This window comes from Salvia hispanica, chromosome 2 (genome assembly GCF_029641045.1).
Source record: "Salvia hispanica isolate PSC_SH4W2 chromosome 2, Shi_PSC_v1, whole genome shotgun sequence".
NCBI classification, from domain to species: domain Eukaryota; kingdom Viridiplantae; phylum Streptophyta; class Magnoliopsida; order Lamiales; family Lamiaceae; genus Salvia; species Salvia hispanica.
The window spans coordinates 24480003-24501810 of record NC_142693.1 but is presented as its reverse complement, the minus strand read 5'-3'; the positions used below and the strand labels follow the sequence as shown (position 1 = coordinate 24501810).

Sequence of the window (21808 nt, the reverse complement as noted above, 5' to 3'; positions counted from 1 at the left end):
TAAGTGTCAAATTCCTCTTCTTATTTTGTTTTGGAGTATGATAGCACGAAAATTGGATTACAGGAAATCCCAAAAATAAAATATAAAAATTCATGTAATTTTCATGAAAATAATAAAATTAGTTAAATAGCAAACAAGAAGTAAGTTATCAATCTAAAAACATAAAACATATTTTTATAAATTCTTAAGCATAGAAATTGAATAATAATAAATTTTAAAAATTATCATTAAAATAAATAAATGCCATAACTTTTTATGAAAAAAGTTGGGCCTAGGCCCAATGGGGGCTCGCACATGATTCTGGTCTCCCAAGTGAAAAATTGAAAAGCCCCATTCTAATTATAAAATTTGGTCCCTCAAGTATCCATAAATATAAAATCAGCCCCCATGCTTCTAACAATTTACTTCCACAACCTTCAAGTCTCTAGAAACTACTATAGAAACCTATAACTTGTGCAAATGGGTTTTCAATATTAGAAAATGTTTCTACTTCATATGTTACCCCATGCATGTATGTTTATTATGGATGAACATGTGGAACTAGCCATGCATAAATTTAATGGGAAATTTAAAAAAAGACTATTTCATTCACATTGAAAACTATTGAATTACAAGAAGACCAAAATGTCTCTATTTCCTATCATTTTAGTTTACTGACTGAACGAAATCAGTAAAAAAAAAAATTTAGTTGGAAAATTTGGAAATGATTGGTGAAAAAACCAATTTTTGGAATGAGATCTGCTCAGAAAATATGAGATATTTATTTAGGGAACTTATGCATATATTTCACATCCACCAAGACTCTAAAAGTCATTGCTGTGTATCAAAATAGTCATCCTAATTTTATTTTTTTTAGTGGAAAACCGTAAGCATCATTTTTAAACACACGGCATTGAAAAGTTTTTCTCCAATTAAGACAAGAATACTTTAAAGAAGAAAATGATGTCGTATTATCTTTATATAACAATTGCTAAGTCTGTAATTGCAACTCCATACGTGATACACATATTTGTTTCTCCAAACATTTAAACCAAACTTAAATATGTCACATAAAATTTTTGCAGTAACACCAAATTTAAAATTTACACCATTTTTAATATATGTCTTACAAAATTTTTGCACTGACACTATATCTGGTGTTGTTCTATTAAAAACCCAAAAATATGAGTTTGAGTTTGATGTATGATCGAAATTTTTTTTTATAAAAAAATGAGTGTTAGATATACGATTGGAGATAATCACAATTAGAGTTCTCATTCAGTTTCGGCCATTCTTGTGGTAGGTTTAGAAGATTGTATTGTATCATAAAAATTAATTTACTATGACCAATTCAAAGTTTCAATGCCATACTAATTAATTATGGCATATAGAAGGTGGACCTCAAGTCAACTCGGCAGTATTCTATAATTCCCATCAAATCCAAATCATATAGGCCTACTTGTGGAATTTAAAATATGGATTGTCTTTATTTATGTATGTACAACATTTATAAGTCTTCCAAGTCGTGGTCCTAAAAAGATATCCAAGTAAGCCAATTGCCTATTTAAATCCATATTTCACATATCTTCATTTGTACACAAGAATTATCAATATCTTCTTTCACAATGCTTCCAAAGTTGTTGTTCATTTGTATACTATTTTCATCCTTCATTTTCACTACTCATTCATATAATAACAAATGCCTTCGCCATCAGGAAACTTTGTTGCTTCAACTCAAGGATGAGTTGATCTTCAATTCTTCTTATTCGACAAAACTAGTGCGATGGAATGAAAGTGGCGAGTGCTGCAAGTGGCATGGTGTGGAATGTGATGCTTCTGGCTACGTCGTTAGTTTGCAGCTCGATGGTGAGGCCATTTCTGGTGGAATTGGGAATTTTTCGAGTCTCTTCAGATTTAAATTTCTGCAGAAGCTTAACCTTGCCTACAATTACTTCTTCAATGATGCCATTCCAAAAGGTATTGGCAATCTGACCTGTTTGACACATTTGAATTTGTCAAATGCTGGTTTTGGTGGGCAGGTTCCTTCTGAAATTTTGACCTTGACGAGATTGGCTAGTCTTGATATCTCCAAGGACTTTGGAAAGATTATCCTTGAGCACCCAAATTTAGAGATGCTTGTCCAAAATCTAACAGAGCTTAGAGAGCTCAATCTTGATTGGGTCTATATGAGTTCCTTGGATGAAAGGAAAAATTGGGGCCATATTATATCATCACATTTACCCAACTTCACCTCTTTGAGCATGGTTGGTTGTTTTCTTTATGCCCCTTCACCTAAATCCTTTTGGCAACTTCATTCCCTTTCTATTCTTCGACTAGATCGGAACAATCTTTCATCAGTAGCAGTTTCGGATTTCTTCACCAAATTTGCATCTCTGAACACATTGAGTCTTGAAAGCTGTGAATTGAAGGGTTCGATTCCATCCACCTTTGCTAACCTAACCAAGCTGATTTATGTCGATTTGTCTTCTAACTACTTGACAGGCTCACTTCCTTCTACATTGTTTGAAGGTCTTTCCAATCTCACTCATCTAAATTTGGGGTTCAATTCATTCTCCGGTAACATTCCCCGCTCACTTTTTGCTCTCCCTTCATTGTTGGAACTTGATCTTAGTGACAACCAATTTAATGGAACTTTTCAACTTGACAACTTTCAAAGCCTTCCCAATCTAACAACCCTTTATCTATCCGGCAATAGCTTGTCAGTAGATGTTGGCAACTTCAATTCGAGTCTAAAATTAAACGTGTTGTACCTAAATTCATGTAACTTGTCCAGTTTTCCTGATTTCATCAAACATTCGGATCTAGAAGAATTGGATCTCTCAAACAATAGTATTGCAGGGGAAGTACCTAGTTGGGTTTGGGGAAAACGACTTCGGTATTTGGACTTGTCGTTCAATCTTCTGACGAATCTGCAAAAGCATTACCATATACCTGCTTCTCTTCAATCTCTAAGCTTGGAATCTAACCAGCTTAAGGGCGAGTTGCAGATGTCCATTCTACTTCAATCTGAACTCTTGTCCTTGTCTCTTGCTAATAATAGTTTTAGTGGATCAATTCCATTCTCCTTCTGCAATGCTACACATCTCTATTCTCTTGACATGTCTAGAAATAAATTAAGTGGCAGCATACCCCCTTGCCTACTTGAAAACATTAATGTCCTTGATCTGAGTCGAAACAACATCAGCGGCAACATATCCCTTTGCTCACTTGAAAACATTAATTTCCTCGATCTGAGTCAAAACAACATCAGCGGTAACATTCCAGATACTTCTTCAATGGTTTGTGGGCTATATTATTTGAATCTTAACAATAATACTTTGGAAGGGAAGATCCCAAGGTCCCTTGAACACTGCAAGCGGTTATTGTACATGAATGTTGGGAACAACATGATCAATGACACTTTCCCATGCATGCTAACAGATCAATGGTTGCGTGTTCTTGTTTTGCACACCAACAGATTCCATGGGGATTTAAGATGTCATGGAAATTGGCCAAATCTTAAAATTCTAGATGTATCATCGAATCATTTTAGTGGAAATCTTGAATCAATCAACTTCTCTAGTTGGACGTCTATGCTGCTACCGAGTGGTGGAGATTTCGGAGGCACTTTTGGCCGAAAGCTTGACGTGGCATTAATCATTAAAGGGCGAATGATGGAGTTTCAGAAGATTTGGTCAGACTTTAGTACCATTGATTTGTCTTCCAATAGTTTCTACGGAAATATACCAAATGCAATTGGTGATCTTCTCTTACTCCATCATCTCAACCTCTCCCACAATGCCCTCAATGGAAGCATCCCAAAATCATTTGGTAGGTTGAGTAATCTCGAATCACTTGACCTCTCTGTAAACCAATTAGCAGGGCCGATCCCAGAGGAGCTTGGAAGGCTCACATTCCTTTCAGTCTTGAATCTCTCCAACAATAATTTTGTGGGAGCAATCCCAAAAGGGCGCCAAATTCAAACATTCACAGCTGATTCATTTGAAGGGAATTTGGGGCTGTGTGGTTCCCCTCTCGACATAAGCTGCAGTAATACTAGTGTACGGTACAATGAAAATGGGGAAGAGAAGAGGGAGATAGAGTGGGAATACGTGTGTGCTGCAGTTGGATATGTTGTGGGAGTAGGAAGCATCGTGTGGCTGCTTTTATTCTGTCGAAGCTTCAGAAAGAAATACTTCGGCAAAATAGAAGAGGTTGTTGAAGGCATGTTCATTGCCAGAGACATGAGAAGAAGACGTGCAAGAAGAGCAGCAGCAGCAAGGAATCGAGTCAGGAGATAGTAGCATTGGAAATTTTATGTGTTTTTTATGATTTATCAGCATTTTTTATCTTAAAGTTTGTTTGTGGTACAATGTAATGGAATTATGATTTTTAGTTTTAATTCATGTTTTTGTATTCAGTTTTTCTTTCTTTGTTTTCGTTATTTCTTTTGATGAACTGCCTTTACTCAGTATCAATACAGACAATGAAAGGAAGCAATCATGGATCATACAAATGATAGTAGTGAACTTAAAATCAAATTCCAAAACCCTAGTGCTTCAAATTATTCTATAGCCAATCATTCAAAGTTGGAAAACCATAAAAAGAAAGGCTTACTTGTGATGTTCCTCAATAAATAAATTTGATTATCAAAATTACTAAGCCTTTGGAAAATATGGGCATGGCCCAACTCGAGAATTTGGATCGGGACTAACTAAAGCATAATCCAGCCCAATCCAAAATAAGGCTTACCCAGCCCATTAGACCACCACATAATTTATCAAGTTCAGATGGATCGGATCGGGTCGGGTTCATGTGCCAAATGGGGGAATTCGGGTCAAGCCAACTTAAATTTATGGCTCAACAAGCAATAAATATATGCACCACCAGATTTGTGATTGGATTAAACTAAGAGCTCTTGTTACATTTTATTCTCTTGGGCCGATAAGTTTTAAGAAGAGTATTGGACTATGACAATTGTTAATTTTGTTGGGCTGATTTTATTGTTGGCTTTTTTGGGCTGTAGATTTACACTAGAAGGTTAGAATTTATTTATTTAATTCCCGAATCGAGTTGTTTAAGGGTTATCTCCGTGGGAAAAGTTCAAGTCGAAATAAATTCAAGTTTAGAAAATTAAGCTATCAAAGTGGACTTTCTTTTAATATATTTTGAAGTATTTTGCCAAATGATGGTTGATGTATATATTTGCCAAATACGTTATGGCTTGGCATATTTTGGTTTTGGATAGAGTTGCCAATCTAATTGTTACTTTGATAGTTAACGAATTCATATTTGACTAGGGGGTGAGCCCTTACTCAGACTAGTGTGCATAGATCTAACTAGTGTACACACATGGGGATCGTGGACCATGTTGGCCAGTCCACGGGTTAATTCTATTTTTATTCTAGGATGCATAAGCCATTCCATCTTAATACTAGACTTTATTTAGCTTCCTTGTTTGGGAAAGACGCATGAGGATCATGCGTCTTCCGTTAATGAAACACAAATAGAATCATGCGTTTTAGTGTAAGACGCATGACCGTATGCGTCTTTTAATTTTTTAATTTTTTTATTGAAAGACGCATGAGGGTCATGCGTCTTTCCCTAAGACGCATAAGGAACATGCGTCTCTATTTTGAACATAAATCGCGAGAGCAGAAGGCAGAACGCAGAATACCCGGCGTGAAAAAAAGGCAGCGGCGATTTCCGGCGATTAGCGGCGATTCCCGGCGAATTCTTCCAATTTTCCGTTTTATTTCGGTGAGTTTTCTTTAATTCTTCAACATTCCTCACTTATTCGTTGGTAATAGGCTTTTTTGTTTTGGTTTTAGGTGATTTTGTAAATTAGGTTTTTGATGAAATTGTTCAATTAGTCCGATGATTTGTTGTTTTGTTAATTGTAATGGGTTTTTGTTGATATTATGCAAGCAATTGATTCTATATGTTTGTGAAATTTGTCCAATTATCAATAAGGACTAGCGATCTATCCGTGTGCTGTTGAAGAACATCTGCTGTTGAATCTGCTGTTAAAATGAATTTTTTCTTGAAAACTTATTTCATATAAGTATTTATGAACTTATTTCATATTTAAATATATCGAATCTGCTGTTGAAGAACATCTTTCAATTTGCAATCATAGCTCGCCTGCACCGTCTGCTTTCCGTCACTGGCGACGGCGGAGATTACTCCGGTGGCCGCGGTGTAGCTGATTTTCAGTTCAACCTCCTTCCCAATTGATTCTATATGTTTGTGAAATTTGTCCAATTATTGGTCGTATGGCTTGACCCTCAATAGTTGGCCTGATTATAAAAAGTTTTCGTTGATTTTCATTTAGTTATAACCGAGTTTAATTAATTCTAATTCTAACTAATCAATTAGATATTAATCAATTATGATGAAGTTGACGAGTTAGATCGACAACATGGTAGTTTTTGGATTTAATAAATTGAATATCAATCCAACCAAAAACAAATGAGCTAGTCCCAAATAATATTCCAAAAAAATATGAAAATTAGCGGTTTAAATCCAACAAAATTGGACTTGGTCAACTGTTATGGTTATAGAGTAAATAAAACAACACATCCCAAATTACTAAGGATGTCCAATGGTCCATGAACATCATAGCACAACAATGACTTTGATTCCTCAACCACTTCCGCAAGCATTACGTGAATTTGATGCCATAATTCAAGTCATTACAACACAATCAACGTTTTCGGTGTCATTTGCTGGAACTGCATCAAAATGCGTCAACCATGTGTGCACAATTGATATAAAAGGGACCAAAATGGTTCAAATTTTCCTTATAGTAAAAAAAATATTGGATAAAATTCGTACTATTTCCATATAATTTACTGCTAATTATTACATTTAATGAAAACTCAAGTCACCAACTGTAACGGCCCAGATTTCTAGGGTATAATAAATACGGCGATTTCCACCTAGGCGGTCTTAAAAGCAATAAGAACATAGGCTAGGGTTTCATTTAAAGAGATTTGACCAAGATATTTAATGAACTATTAAAGCAATAAGTCAACGACTTAATAAAGAAAAACAATGATGAATAGACACCACGGCTAAGCTCAAAAGTCAAGGTTATAATGTAAATCCAACAAAACACATTATGTCTTAATATTCTAATTCGAAAGGAATAAGTTCAAAAACAACGATACTAATTTTCATGTTTCAGCGGAAGCAACCAAGAGAAAAGTGAAGTCATGTATGAAGAAACAACCCCACCCAATGTTTCAAGACGATCATATTATTGACTCAACTTTATTTTACCCAAATAATACCCACAAGTGTACGGGGTTATCGTAGCAAAGAGCAAGCAAGAGTATATCGTATCCCACAGAGACAATATAGTGTAAACCTAAGTACCACGAACAAATTTCAACTACTATCCAGACGATCGAGAATTTTGGTTTTAAACTAACAACTACTAAAAGCATATAAAATCAAAGATTAAAATAAAGCACTTAAACAAGAAAACAATTAAGCAAGTTGTAGAAAATGATAAAGAAATATGTAGAATTCAAGAATCCGATGCGCAACTCATAGCCTAACCCAATTGAAACCGATTTACCATTTAAAGTCTCCAGAATTGTTGAATCAATCACAAATATAGATTAAACCCCCTCCCGAGGTGAGAAATCTGTAGATTAGGTGTAATAATTGAAGTCCCCTTCTAATTCTTAGACCTAACTCCTAATAGTTCGATTAGATTAAAGATCCCACTCAAACCTCAACTCTCCCGAGTTTTATTGAATTAAGGTGTGAATTATTCTTCTTTCAAGGTTAAATGTTTCATCTCCCGATTACTCTAAGAAACCCTACACTCCCAATTGGTGATCAAGCAATTGTTAGGAAAAAGCACAAGAATAATTCAAACAATTGCAAGAGCAAGATAAAAACGAAGTCAATTGGATTAAAACTATGAATCAATGCATCTTCACCAAGAATTCTACGTATAAGATGTTTAGCTACTCATGTTCATGGTAGAAAACAAAAAGCAACTAAACAAAACAATGGAAATCATGATCCGAATTGCAATTGGCGGAGGAATTGAAGCTTGAATCTTCAATCTTCTTCCAAGAGTTCTTCCAAGAGTGAGAGTGGGTGTTTGGCGGCTTGTCGAGAATGCCTATAATTGACCTAATTCTTCCTTCTTATTCCCCTCTTCAAAAATAGCGTTTCTGCTTTGGAAAACGCCAGATTGACGGACCCGGTGATAAACTCGTAGTTTAGCAAGTGTTTTGGTTGTTTGAAAGTGCATAATTGAGTATTTCGTAGCACATTACTTGAGTTTTCATCTATGATCCCCTACTTTAGTGTTTTGATGAGTTTGTCGAGTTTTTGTAGTCACAACAGGTGGAAACGGACGAAAATGGCACCAAACCGAAGGTCGGGCGTTTCACTACAGCCAGTCGGGCGTTTCTACACACCAGACCGGGCGAATCGACCCTCAGACCGGGCATTCTCACTGTCCCCGGGCATTTTCCATTGGGAAATTGCCTGGGTCGGGCGTTTTGTCATGTTTTCGGGATCTCGAGCAAAACGCCCGTCCGGGCATTTTTACACTGCAGGTCGGGCATTTTGCTTATGCCTTGCAATTGCTGCATTTTTCGCCCCAGATATAAATAAGACCTAGGGTTCGACTTCAAAACACATTCCACACGCCCCATAAGAGTTTTTCAAAGGTTTTGAGAGTAGATTGAAGAGACGGAGAGTCACAATCATCAACAAGATTGAAGACGAAGACGATTTGTCATTCAATTCACCTTTGGGAGTATCTTTATTAGTTTTCTTATGTTCAATTCACTTTCTATGGATTTCTCTTGTGAATTTAGCATCATATATGAGTAGCTAAATCATTTGTAGAGTTTTGGTGAAGACTACAATGAATACTTATGATTAATTCAAGGACTTTTGATTACCTTTGCTCTTGTGATTTCTTTGTTTCGTTCTTGTGCCTTTTCAATTCAATTGCTTAGCTACCAATTGGGTTTGTTGACCTAGTTTTGAGTAATCGAGAGATACCTAATTAGGATTGATAAAAGAATGAACAACACCTAGATAATTTGCATCCGAGAGAAGAAATTCTAGAGTGAGGGCTTGAGCCTTTGTTTTAAGGAGTTAATCGTGACGTATTAGAAGGAGACTTCAATATTAATGATTAATCAACTGGTTAAGTGCACTCGAGAGAGGGCTTAGTCTAGATTAGCGGCTTTCCTAGTAATCCTAGAGACTTCAAATGGGTAATCGAAGTTGTTGAGTTGTTCACATCGTGTTCGTTGTAGTTAGATCCAAGACTTTACCCCGTTCTCTTACTTGAAACTCGTCTTTTGTTGCGTGCTTTTGTCTTGTTTATGTTTAATTGTTTTTCAAAATTTTCTAGATAGTAGTCAAAATCGGTTCATGGTACTTGAGTTGCACAATTTGTCTTCGTGGATACGATACTCGTACTTGTTTATTGCTACACTAGCCCCGTATACTTGCGGGTAATTCTCGTGTTTAAAATAAATCGAGTTACTCGGCCGGGTGGAATTGTTGTGGGACTTCTTCGGTACTCTCTGGAGTCTCGCAGGCTTAATTACGCCACCCGGCCGGGTGGAATTATAGGGTAATAATTCATCCGGCCGAGTGAGATTTTCTGGACAGCGTAGTGTTCGTATAACGGCCATAACTTATTCTACCGAACTCCGATTGAGGCGTAGAAGATACCCACGCGAAGATCTTTCGAAAACGAAGAGATTGATATGCATTAGGGGCTTATTGGACTTCAAAATCTCCAGTAAATATTGTCTCAAACCAAGGCTGCTGCACATCCACATATTTTGTACCTTTTTCTACACATTCTTAACAAAATGGTCAACATACCAACATAATAGAGAAGTAGATATAAACACGCCTAATAATAGACGAAATATGCTCAAATTCCTACAAAACCACCCTCTAAAACCATGTAAAATCCAAGTATGTCAATTATCATTCAATTTATTTGCTCAACACCGCCAACCACTCGTCGCCGCTCAACCTGCACATAAGGAAAACACATATAGGGCTGAGTATTTTGAAATATCCAGTGGACTCATGCCAAAACTTTTTATTAAATTATGCCACCCTTACCATAGTGAACTCGAGTGTTTGCAGTTAACAAAATAAATATCAGCGAGTATCACAAAAATATTTTCATAGACTGGCCAGTCAAACAACTCTCCCGTTTTCTCATCAATTTCCACAATCACAACATTTCCATGGTGCGACGAAAGTGTGGCCACACTTTTCGCCCACGAGACTGGCCGACTAGCAAGGACGACTCCCGATCCCACCGTGTACACTAGCCTGGTAGGGTTTGCAGCCCTACTCATACCCGAATTCGTTTATACATATCCATAGCCCTATAGCCCAATGGAGCGAACTCTCAAACTAGGCATCAAGCGCACAACATTATCAAAATAATCACAAGCATGGAATAACAGTTTAAACCACCCTTATCTCTCCACTTTCATAAATTTGCAACATAAAAGAGTTTAAGAATAAAGTCCACCTTGACTGCTTAGATTTCAAGTATGTTTTTCCCTTTTGTTATCCTGCTTCGCAACTAAGGTTTCACCTTTTAATCACATATGCACATATCATGTATTAGTTTCAACATCAACTCCTAAAACATGCATGTCTCAACGCTTCCCCTTTTTTTTCCACCGATCCAGTTTATATTTATCATTCAAAAACCAAGACACGCTCATCATATAAATTTATACACTCAACAATCTTATATCTGTCATCAACTTATGTCACACATGAGCGTTATTCACACGTCACATATACACACACGCACACACACACACACACGCACATGCACTTCCTATATACCATTTATCCCACTTGAACTTAATCTAAATGCATGAGGGTTCAAGAACACCGATTAATCGGTTAGATAAGAAAATAGGAAATCAAGGTACCTTTTCTTGATAAAACGAACGGTAGAAACAAAGTAGAGACTTGATTCTTCAACAATTCTTGAGGCTCAAACTCTAATTCTTCTCAAAAGATGAAGAATTATTGGAGAAAAGTAGAAGAAAAATGGAGAGAGAGTGGGGAGAGAGAGAGGCGTGATTTTGAGAGTGGGAGGGGGCGGTTTTTATTTATTTATTTTAGGTTTAGGGTTCTCTCTTTATTTATAGAGTTCAATAAAATCTCTAGGTAATTAAATAGAATATTTGGGAAGATTTGATTCTCCACAATTAAATAAAATAAAATAAATATTGTGAAATAGAGAGGAAGGAAAGTGGCGTGAATTAGGGAAGAATAGGGAGTAGGCGATTTTTTGCCTATAATTTATGTGTAGGATTTATTTAAATATTCACGGAGAAGAAAGATATCACGGAGTAGAATAAAAATAATAATTCTCCCACCAATAATAGGAAATAGGCGTGAATATTGATTCCTCCTCCATAAGGAATCAATTTTAAATATTAACTAAAATAAGATATGGCAAGATCTCCTTGAGATATGGTAAGATTTGCTAGAATATTTATATTTATTCATGGAAGAGAATAAATAAGGGATCAAATAATATAATTAATAAATCTCATCTCCCATAAATAGGAGATTTTCGAAAAAAATCTCCTTATAATAGGCATGGGGGTCGAAATTTCATGAAGGAAAATAAGGAATAATCGGACTTTGGATTTAATTTAGGTAATTATCCCAAGAAATAATTAAATCCAAAAAAAATAGAATTCCTTCTCCAATAATAGTAGGGTTCGAAAATTTCAAATAAATAAATAATGATCCTATTAAATCTCACTCATCTCTTAGGTAAATAATTCACCACAATATTATCAACAATATTGACTATTTAATAGCCACGTGATAACATCAACAAGTTTGACTATTCAACTCAATCTCAACTCCAATTCGCAATTAGGTCACAAGGAATCATGCAATAAATCGCTCATCATTTAATTCACGTCTCCCACGCCATCAATAGTATTAAATAAAAATTTTACGGCTCTAAAATTAGGGTTCGAAATTTCGGGATGTTACACTAACAACATCAAAGAAGTTGAAGAGATGAAGTGATTAGTATCGTATTTTTAGCTCCGTCTCCATTTGGATACAAGCACAGGATTCCTAACGTAGAGCCAATCTCCAACAGCATCAAAGAAGTTGAAGAATGCAAATCTCCATGATTTCTTTAGTATAAAAGAACCAATAACTCCCCATAATCCGAAAATAAAACCGAAGGCCATTGATATGCCAACTTCTTGCATAAAAGATAGGTTGTTGCTTTTCTCATCTGCGGGGTTTATCGTTGTCCCATTCTCATCTTTGCATTTTTTTATCAACGGAAGTCCACACAATCCCAAGTTTTCCATGTATGAATCATTCTCAAATTTGGAGAACTGATCGGATCGCGGTATTTGCCCAACAAGATTATTCATTGAAAGGTTTAATTTCGCAAGAAATGTCAACCTTGTCAATTCACTTGGAATTTCACCATCCAATTTGTTTGTTGACAAGTCCAACGATTCTAGTTCACTTAAGTTTCCAAGAGATGAAGGTATATGTCCCATGAGGGTATTGTGGGACAAGTTCGGGTATTTGAGAATCTTGAGATTTCCTATGGAAGGTGGAATAGTTCCATTAAATCTATTGTAGGATAAGTCAATTACTGTAAATGTTTCCTAATTAACTGATCCTGACCTTTCAAGAAGAGCCTCATCTCCAAGTCATCTAGAAAGTAATCATTTTGAATTTCTACCGGCTCAATCATTTCTTTGAAATTGTTGAAAATTTTTTGAGGTAGAGAGCCCTGAAATTCATTATGAGACACATCGAAAACTTGCAACCTTGGAAATGGAAACTTGGTTCGTGAAGGAAGCGACATGTTACCACCAAACTTGTTAGACCTCAACACTAGCACTCAAAGCTCAAGTAGGCCTTCCATCCAAAAAGGAAATTTGTCTTGTATTTTATTATTTCCAATGTCGAGACCCCTTACTTGGGCAATTAATTAAGGATTTAGGTAATTGTCCGTGGAATTTGTTACTATCCAAATTGACTGACAAAAGACTACAATTCTTAGAAAAGGTTGATGGAATGATGCCACTAAATTGATTTTCCTTTAAATGAAAGATGGTCAAAGATCCGCTGAAGTTTCCAAAGCATTGTGGCAGTCTTCCTTCCAAAGTAATATTTGAGAGAAGAAGATACGAAAGGTGTGACAACTTGCAGATGGAGTATGGGAGCTCACCATTTAATTTGTTGGAAGAGAGATATAAGGACTCCAAATTTAGGAGATCTCCGATTGCAGATGGAACTGGACCTTCAAACAATTTTTGAAAGATTAAAGAATGGTAAACAAAATTTCTTGTATCGAAGGTTACATGGATGAATTTTACTCATTGCAAGCATACGTCTGCATTAGATGTTAACATTTTCCGACTCATTCGTGTCCTATCGTATTCATAGTATTTATATTAGTATCCCGAGGAACAAAATTCAAGTTCTAGCTAGCATGTAGGGAATCACTATAACAAAATGCTCTAGAAATGACATACTAATATTTTAGGCATTTTGAGATTTATATATTGTCATTACATAGTACTACTATGACATCTTGTATGTGAGTAAATATTAAACTTAATTATTTTCCCAACAAGATTATGCAAGATATTCAAGTTGCAGATGGAGGAGGAGAGCTCACCATTTAATTTGTTGAAACGAAGAACCAAGTGCTTCAGATTTGATAGATTTCCAATGGTGGATGGTATTGGACCTTCAAACCATTTATTTGAAACATGAGAAGGATATATATCAAATTTCTTCAAATCTAAAATTGTGCATGCATATTATGTGCTGTGAACTTATATATTGCAGATAAAAGATTTAGTTTTGTGAAATAAAATATGCCACTTAAAGAATTATTCGATAGGATAAGTCAGTAAGGCTTGTCATGTTCCCAACTTCTTTTGGGATTACTCCGCTGAGTTCGTTAAATCCCAAACGCATCAACTCCAATTTATTCAGTCGACCAATCTCTTTCGGAATAGTACCTGTACAATTAATTTCAATAGGTAAGTGTAATGATCATAACATATAATGTGTACGTATTTGGGAAACGTATAATGTGTACATGAAGAAAACTTAGTCAAATTATTACTATAAATATAAGATCACACCTTTTAGATTGTTGTCATAAATGCATAATCTCTTAAGGCTTGTAATGTTCCCAATTTGTGCAGGCACATGACCCACATAGTTGTTGTATGACAAGGCAAGAATCTCAAGTTGTGGACGTTCACCAAACTCAGTGGTATCTATCCCTCCAAAGTATTATTGGATAGCTGAAGTTCTTTGAGTCCTGGAAGGTTATTGTAGCTGCAAACCTCCTTTGGCAGGTAACCATGAAGAGAGTTTCCACTTAAATTTAGAGAAACAAGAAAAGAAAGGTTTCCGATTTCTGGTGGGATCCTACCTCCGAGTTCCATATCCGAGAGATCCAAATGAGTCACCCTATTACGAGGTGAATCACAAGTAACTCCAAACCATGTACAAACATAGGTTCCGGCGGTCCAATTTTTTTACAATATATTGAAAGGATCTGAAGTGAAGAGGGATTTAAAACCAAGAAGTGGAAACTCATCACTATTGATTTGATTAGTAGTAGCAAGGCCAAGACAAGAAAACAATACAAGAAGAGAAAGTATGAAAAATGGGGAAACTCTCTCCATATTGTAGATGCAAGAGAGCTAAGTGTTGTGATGTTGGGAAAAAAGAAGCCTAGGAGATGCCCTTTTATTCAAAACTAAAATAATATTTTCAAAAGTCAAGCCCCACTAAAAATGAGTCAAGCTTTTCCATTCAATTTTGCTCTCTTCGTTCTCTATTAATATCTCATATTATCATTTTCAGATATCTATGATTAAATGTCTTTTACTAATTTTGGTTATAAGATCTTACATTTCATTAATTAATTTTACCCAAATTTTATCCTAAAACTAACATACACACCATTCGATCCCCAGTATATGTCCCATATTTGATCGGTGCACATTTTAACAATATATTTGACTTTTTGAAAAAAGCGGTGAAAAAAAGTTAATTGAATGTGATCTTACTTTTATATATTAATTTAATAATAATTGTGAGTAGAAACCAATAGCAGAATATGGAATCCACTGACTTGGACTGTGATTGGGGCTAAGAGGAAAAATTGGCTACTTTAAATACATTCAAAGATAAAATTATTGTAGCATTTGAAGTATAATGATAAAATAGTTGTTGCATTTGAAAAAATATTGGCTACTTCCATGTCAAGTTAACTGCAAAACGAGTGAAGCTCATGTAATCAAGTCCCACTTTAAGTATAAAGTCGCAGTAGGTGTCTCATTATTTGAAATTAGGGAATCTTCTTTAATCAATTCAAACCAAACATTTTTTGACTTGACGATGCAATTCACTATTTTGGACTTGAAAGTAGAATTATTTTGGGCCAAATTGTCTAATAATCTTTTGGGCCTTTGTAAAGTTAGATAGATCATGGAAAAGAAAATGACCCCAAGTTTGTATTCTAATCACGAGGCCTTGAGAAATTATTTGGTAAACAAAATAAAATTTTATTTTGGGTCAAATTATATGCTAATCTTTTGGCTTCCAGTGATATTAGATTATTAGAGTTTACAATCTCTTTGGGTGTAGTACCTGAAAAGTCTCTCTGTCCACGCCTAACTGAAAAACAATCTCATGTACTCCCTCCATATTCAAAAAATAGATACATTTGAAACGACACGTATTTTAATACATAATTGATAAAGTAAGGGAGAAGAATTGGTAAAGTAAGAGAGAGAAAAAGAAAAAGTAGTGAAAGTAGAGTTATTGGATTATGGGTTCATGTCCTAAAATAGAAATATTCTAAAATTTCTATTTTTAAAGAACGACCCAAAATAGAAATAGTTGTTATTTTTAAAAACTGAGGGAGTATATGGTTTAGAAGAACTCCTCAACTTGATTTCTACCCTACATGATTTGTACAAAAGGTCTAAAAGAATTGTTCAGTTCTCTGCCTATATAAAACGGCTGAATTTTGTTCCATTTTTGAAATTGATAAAGTAGACAAGCAAGAGAAAAAGGCACACAATTCTCTTTCTTGCACTTCTGAAGTTAAAATTCAAATCCCAATTGTCATCACAAAACATCGCCAACTAAATATCAATCTATGAATTCATTCATCATCTCATTCTTCTTTTGCAGGCTGTGATGCAAATGCGTCACAAGAGTGACAGAAGCTGATGGAGAAAACACATAACCTAGCTTTAAATTCTAAAATTTATTAATAATATCTGAAACTGATTGAAAAACATGAAATCCATTATTTATAAGTGGTTTGAAACCCTACCTATTCAGAAGGAAGTAACAAATTTACAAATAAAAGGACAATTTTGTAACTTAAAAAGGATGTCCAATGGTCCATCGAGCATATTCATAGCACAACGATGACTTTGATTCCTCAACCTGTTCTGCTAGCATCACGTGAATTTGACGCCATAATTCAAATCATTCCAACACAATCATCGTTTGCGGCTTCCTTTGCTGGACCTGCATCAAAATGCATCAACCATATGTGCACAATTGATATTAAAGGGAGCAAAATGGTTTAAAATTTTCTTTTTAGTAAAAAAAATATTGGTTAAAAGTCATACTATTTCCATATAATTTACTGCTAATAACATTTAATGAAAACTCAAGTCAATATCAAAGAAGTTGAAGGGATGAAGTGATGATCAGTACCTTATTTTAGGTCCGTCTCCATTTAGATACAAGCACAAGACTCCTAACATAGAGCCAATCTCCAACAGCATCAAAGAAGTTGAAGAATGCAAATCTCCATGATTTCTTTAGTACGAAAGAACCAATAACTCCCCAGAAACCGAAAATAAAACCAAAGGCCATTGATATGCCAACTTCTTCCAAAAAGGATAGGTTGTTGCCTTTCTTACCTGCGGGGTTTACCGTTGGTCCATCATCCTCTTTGCATTTTCTTGTCAACGGAAGTCCACACAATCCCAAGTTTCCAATATATGAATCATTCTCAAATGTGGAGAACTGGTTAGATCGCGGTATTTGCCCTACAAGATTGTTCATTGAAAGGTTTAATTTCGCAAGAAATGTCAACCTAGTCAATTCACCTGAAATTTTTCCATCCAGTTTGTTTGTTGACAAATCCAGCGATTCGAGTTGGCTCATGTTTCCAAGAGATGAAGGTATATTTCCTGTGAGGCTATTGTGGGATAGGTTCAAATATTTGAGAATCTTAAGATTCCCTATGGAAGGTGGAATAGTCCCAAAGAAACTATTGGAGGATAAATCAATTGTTGTGAAGGTTTCCAGCAGTCTATTCAACAACTGATCCTGACCTTTCAAGGTGACTATCATCTCCATAAAACCTTGATACTGGTCATCTTCTTTTTTGTCGTAAGAACTCACTGTGCCATCTCTTTGCTTTTCCTCTATCATTGCTCTGAAATTCTTGAAATATCTCTCAGGGAGAGAGCCTACAAATGCATTATGAGATATATCTAGAACTTGTAACATAGGAAATGGAAGTTTCGTTGGCGAAGGAAGTGATAAGTTGCCATCAAACTTGTTAGACTTCAGCACTAGCACTTTAAGCTTGGGAAGGCGTTCCATCCAAAAGGGAAATTCTTCTTTTATTCTATTATTTCCAATGTCGAGACCCCTTAGACTTCGGCAATTGACTAAGGATTTAGGTAATCGTCCGTGGAATTTGTTATTACCCAAATTGATGGAAATAAGACTACAATTCTTAGAAAAGATAGATGGAATGAGGCCACTAAGATGATTCATGTTTAGGTGAAAGATGGTCAATGATTTGCTGAAGTTTCCAAAGCAATGTGATAGTCTTCCTTCCAAAGTATTATTCGAGAGAAGAAGAGACTGAATATGTAACAACTTGCAAAGTGAGGATGGGAGCTCACCATTTAATTTGTTGGAAGAGAGCCGTAAGAACTCCATATTTGAAAGATTTCCAATAATGGATGGTATTGGACCTTGAAACAATTTATTTGAAAAGTGAGCAAGTATATAATCAAATTTATTTTTATCGTAAAATACACATACATGACATTTTAGTCAATGTAACAGTATGGCGGTTATCCGCATTACATATAAACATTTCACAGCAGAGGGACCACATAAAATCAAAATGTAAGTTGTCAATATGACCAATCTTTCATGAAATAACTCCCACCATTGAGAATGTTTTAATAAAGTTAGAATTTTCAGATATAAAAGTGTTGGCGAAAATATCACTATTCATCCTAATGTATTAACTTTTCAATCTCCTTTTTCTAACCTATCTAGATTATTCATGTTAGAGTAAAAGGTCAATATCGGTCCTAAACATATGACCAAAATATTAATTTGGTCCAATACATTTACTTTTTGAAAACACAGGTCCATAACAATTGAAATCCTAGTCGAAGTGGTCCTTTTTTTTATGGTTTCGTCAAAAAACTAACGGCCATACCCCTATGCAATTAGCGTTAACCGTTAGTTTTTTGACGTAACCGTAAAAAAATAGACTGGCGGCATTTTCATTTGTTATGGATTTGTGTTTCAAAAAGTGAATGTTTTGGATTAAAATACTCCCTCTGTCCCATTAGAAACGAAACGTTTTCCTTTTTAGGTTGTCCCATTAAAAATGAAACGTTTCTAAAAATGGAAACAATATTCTCTCTACTTTTTCTTTTCTCTTACTTTACTCTCTCCTCATTAACTCACAAAACAACACTACATAAAATTTTGTGCCGAAAATCAAATGTTGCATATTTAATGGGACAGAGGGAGTAGTATTTTTTGTTGCATATGTTTAGGACCAAAATGGACTTTTATTCTAACATGAATAATCTAGATATGTTAGGAAACGGGCATTGACCTTTACTCTTCTTGTTAATATCTAGAGTAATGAAATTCAGATCCAATCTGCCTAGCTTGCATATAGGAAATCATTATAACAAAAACAATTATAAAAATGACCTATTATGCTATGTATTCTGAAAGTTATAAAAATGCCCAACAAGATTATTTAACGAATGTCAAGTTGCAGAGGAGAATGGGAGCTTACCATTTAATTTGTTGGAAGAGAGATCTAAGATATCCAGCTTTGAAAGATTTCCGATAGTAGATGGAATTAGACCTTCAAACCATTTATTTTATAGTTAAATAAGGTATAAATACAAAATCTTTACTTTTAAAAACATAGATGCATAGCATTTTAATAGCACATTTATGAGTAATGCATTGCATTCTTTTTTAAAAAAAAGTATTCAATTCAAACTGTTGATAGTTGCAAATAATTAAATATATTAGAAATGGGTCACCCACCTTTTAAAAGGCGTTATATTGAGCTAGGTTCATCACCAAGTCAATGTGAGACAAAATTTAAGAGTTTTAACACGATAAGTATATTGCATGTGAAATTATAATTGCCAATGAATATAAAGCATTGTTTTCCAAGTTGCATGAGTAATCGGCTTATGAGTTGAGGTATTTCACCTGAAAAGTTATTGGTTGAAAGGTCCAGCCACCACAAATTTTGTAGGTTTCCTATCTTTGGTGGGATGCTGCCTGAAAACGAGTTATTATAGAGAATCAGATACTTGAGGTTTGTGAGCAAGCCTATTTCTGATGGAAGCTCCCCACTGAATTCATTATCTTGAATTATTACTGAGATTAGTTTTCTCCAACTCTTGACGAAATGGGGCAATATTTCACCAGTTAGGCTATTATTAGATAGGCTCAACTCAGATAAATTGCCCAGATTCGACAAGGATATCGGCAATGGCCCTGAGAGTGAATTATGGGATAAATCTAAGTAGGTCAGCTTGTTACACAGGCCGAGCTCTCGGGGAATGGAGGAATTGAATCTGTTCATTTCAAGGTCTAGAAATTGGAGATTCGTGAGTAGGCCTATAGAAGGAGGGATTTCTCCTATAAACGAATTATTGTACAGCTCCAGAATTTGTAGGCTTGGAATAAGGCTTACTGAATCAAGAATGTTGCCAGAGAAGAAGCTGTCGCCGAGGCGAAGATCCTTCAACTTGGAGAGATTAGTGATATTTGGTGACAGGGGACCTTGAAAACCATTTCTGGTGAGGTCAAGATTTTCAAGTTTGAACAAATTGGTGAACAATGATTCAGGAATTTGGCCCGTGAAGTAGTTTAGAGACAAATCAAGAAAAGTAAGGTTGAGACATGTGGTTATGAAGTGTGGGAATTCCGAGTTGAGTTCATTCCAACCAAGATTAAGGTGAGTTAGGAAAGGGAAAGTTGGAAATCGAGACCAGTCATGAGTTTCAAAGGTATTGGAGCCCAAATCCAAGAAGCGCACCTTCCTCAGATTGCCAATCTGATATGGGATTTCTCCAACCATGAGGTTATTGAAGAAGCTCAGGTATCGAAGCTCTGTCAAGCGGCCGATCTCTGGTGGAATGGCACCGGAAAACAGATTGGCGGAGAGGTCCAAGAGAGTGAGGCTTGTGAGGTTGCCAAGAGCACCTGGTATGGAGCCATTGAGATAATTTCCACTGAGGTTGAAAGTGGTGAGATTCAGCAATGCAGTGAAATGGAACTGGTCCAATGTTCCTGCAAGGCCTGCACCGGGGAGATCAATCCCAGAGACATATCCCTCGTCGTTGCAGCGAATGCCAATCCATCTGCAGTGGTTGCTGATGTTGTTGACGGACCACGACTCGAGAGAAGCAGAAGATGATAGGCTGGATTTCCATCTCATCAAACCCTCTGCTTCACTTGTGGCTGCTCTTGTAGGACACAAACAAAGTGTTAGGAGAGAAATATATGCAAGAAAAAGGTATGTTGTTTTCATGGCTGATGTTTTTGTCTATCTACTCTGCTTCATTTGCCTATTTATATGCAAACTAGGAGATGCCCTTTTACTCAAAATTAAAATATTATATTCCAGCAATATAGAGTAAAAACAATAAACAGAAATAAAAAGTTAAGATTAATAAACACGGCAGAGTTTGCCGTGTTGAATGGTTAGACGATGATAATGGGTAAACAAATTTTTGAAGAGAAATGATTGAATGGGAAACATAATTCTGTACAAGATTTTAATGTGAATCACATATTCTTTTCCATGGAATAGTCAAGCTCTTTTATTGGTGATATGACTAAAAGTTGTTTACATACAATGACTCAAATTTGTGATTTATTCCTATATTAGTTATTACATTTATATTAAGACCACATGAGGTCTAATACTACAAATACTTTATTAAAACCATTTATAGTTTATGTTCAGATCACATGAGGTCTAATATATTATTCCTATGTTTCATTTATATTTAGAAAATCTAATATTAATAATTTTTTGTAAACCATTTATAGTTTATTTTGAGAAGGCGTTAGGTGAAATGCTACATGGAAACAATCTTTATAGTAACAAATAGACTAAAGTTCAAAATTGGTTGCGTATATTTACCTAAATAAAGTTTTTGGGCCTACACTGTAACATCTGCTATTTTCGGATATTAATTTTTTTTATGAATGCGATATGGTGAGTTAAATGGAACTTTTTGAAAATAATATTTAATTTCCCGCAAAGCAAGGAATTAAATATTTTGAGATTCGCACGAATAATATTTTTAGAGCACGATGAGTTCTTTTAGTTCTTTGTAAACTTGGCGAAATACGAACCTTGAGTAAGTAATCAAGTGGATGTGATGATGAATTATTGTAGTACTCAGCATAACACCAAATGACTAATTATTGTTGATTG

The 21808-nt window shown here is 35.3% G+C and overlaps 2 protein-coding genes and 2 pseudogenes across 4 annotated transcripts; 1 reads left to right on the top strand and 3 right to left on the bottom strand.

Moving 5' to 3' along the window:
* Window positions 1-1639: 1639 nt before the first annotated feature.
* LOC125190047 (receptor-like protein 47) lies at window positions 1640-4395 on the top strand. Its single transcript, XM_089064296.1, has 2 exons — window positions 1640-1845; window positions 2019-4395. The coding sequence occupies exons 1-2, from the start codon at window positions 1768-1770 to the stop codon at window positions 4278-4280; spliced, it is 2340 nt and encodes a 779-aa protein (XP_088920422.1). The 5' UTR covers window positions 1640-1767; the 3' UTR covers window positions 4281-4395.
* Window positions 4396-12080: 7685 nt separating this feature from the next.
* LOC148931891 (receptor-like protein 33) lies at window positions 12081-13392 on the bottom strand (annotated as a pseudogene).
* A 427-nt stretch (window positions 13393-13819) lies between these two features.
* Window positions 13820-14720, bottom strand: LOC148931890 (LRR receptor-like serine/threonine-protein kinase GSO2; annotated as a pseudogene).
* Window positions 14721-16296: 1576 nt separating this feature from the next.
* On the bottom strand, window positions 16297-20915 carry LOC125202397 (uncharacterized). 3 transcript variants are annotated; one of them, XR_007173090.2, is made up of 5 exons: window positions 19564-20915; window positions 19133-19204; window positions 16986-18056; window positions 16777-16881; window positions 16297-16584 (listed from the first exon to the last, which is right to left on the bottom strand). XR_007173090.2 is itself a non-coding variant. In XM_048100787.2 (5 exons), exons 1-4 carry the CDS (start codon window positions 20891-20893, stop codon window positions 16783-16785), a joined length of 2232 nt encoding a protein of 743 aa, XP_047956744.1. In that variant the 5' UTR covers window positions 20894-20915; the 3' UTR covers window positions 16297-16584; window positions 16777-16782. The 3 variants fall into 3 exon arrangements, 2 of the variants coding, with proteins under 2 accessions (XP_047956744.1, XP_047956743.1); XM_048100787.2 differs by having other exon boundaries at window positions 16777-17540; window positions 17985-18056; XM_048100786.2 differs by having other exon boundaries at window positions 16777-18056.
* Window positions 20916-21808: the final 893 nt, after the last annotated feature.

What these genes read in the sequence shown, in the direction of transcription:
- LOC125190047 (XM_089064296.1), top strand. Translation starts at nt 1,768, where the DNA reads ATGAAAGTGGCGAGTGCTGCAAGTGGCATGGTGTGGAATGTGATGCTT. An exon ending in CGTTAGTTTGCAGCTCGATG is followed by an intron (nt 1,846 to 2,018) that starts GTGAGGCCATTT and finishes TTTGGTGGGCAG; the next exon opens with GTTCCTTCTGAAATTTTGAC.
- LOC125202397 (XM_048100786.2), bottom strand. Translation starts at nt 20,893, where the DNA reads ATGAAAACAACATACCTTTTTCTTGCATATATTTCTCTCCTAACACTT. An exon ending in TTCAACCAATAACTTTTCAG is followed by an intron (nt 19,205 to 19,563) that starts GTGAAATACCTC and finishes AATGGTTTGAAG; the next exon opens with GTCTAATTCCATCTACTATC. An exon ending in CTCTTCCAACAAATTAAATG is followed by an intron (nt 18,057 to 19,132) that starts GTAAGCTCCCAT and finishes AATTGTTTCAAG; the next exon opens with GTCCAATACCATCCATTATT.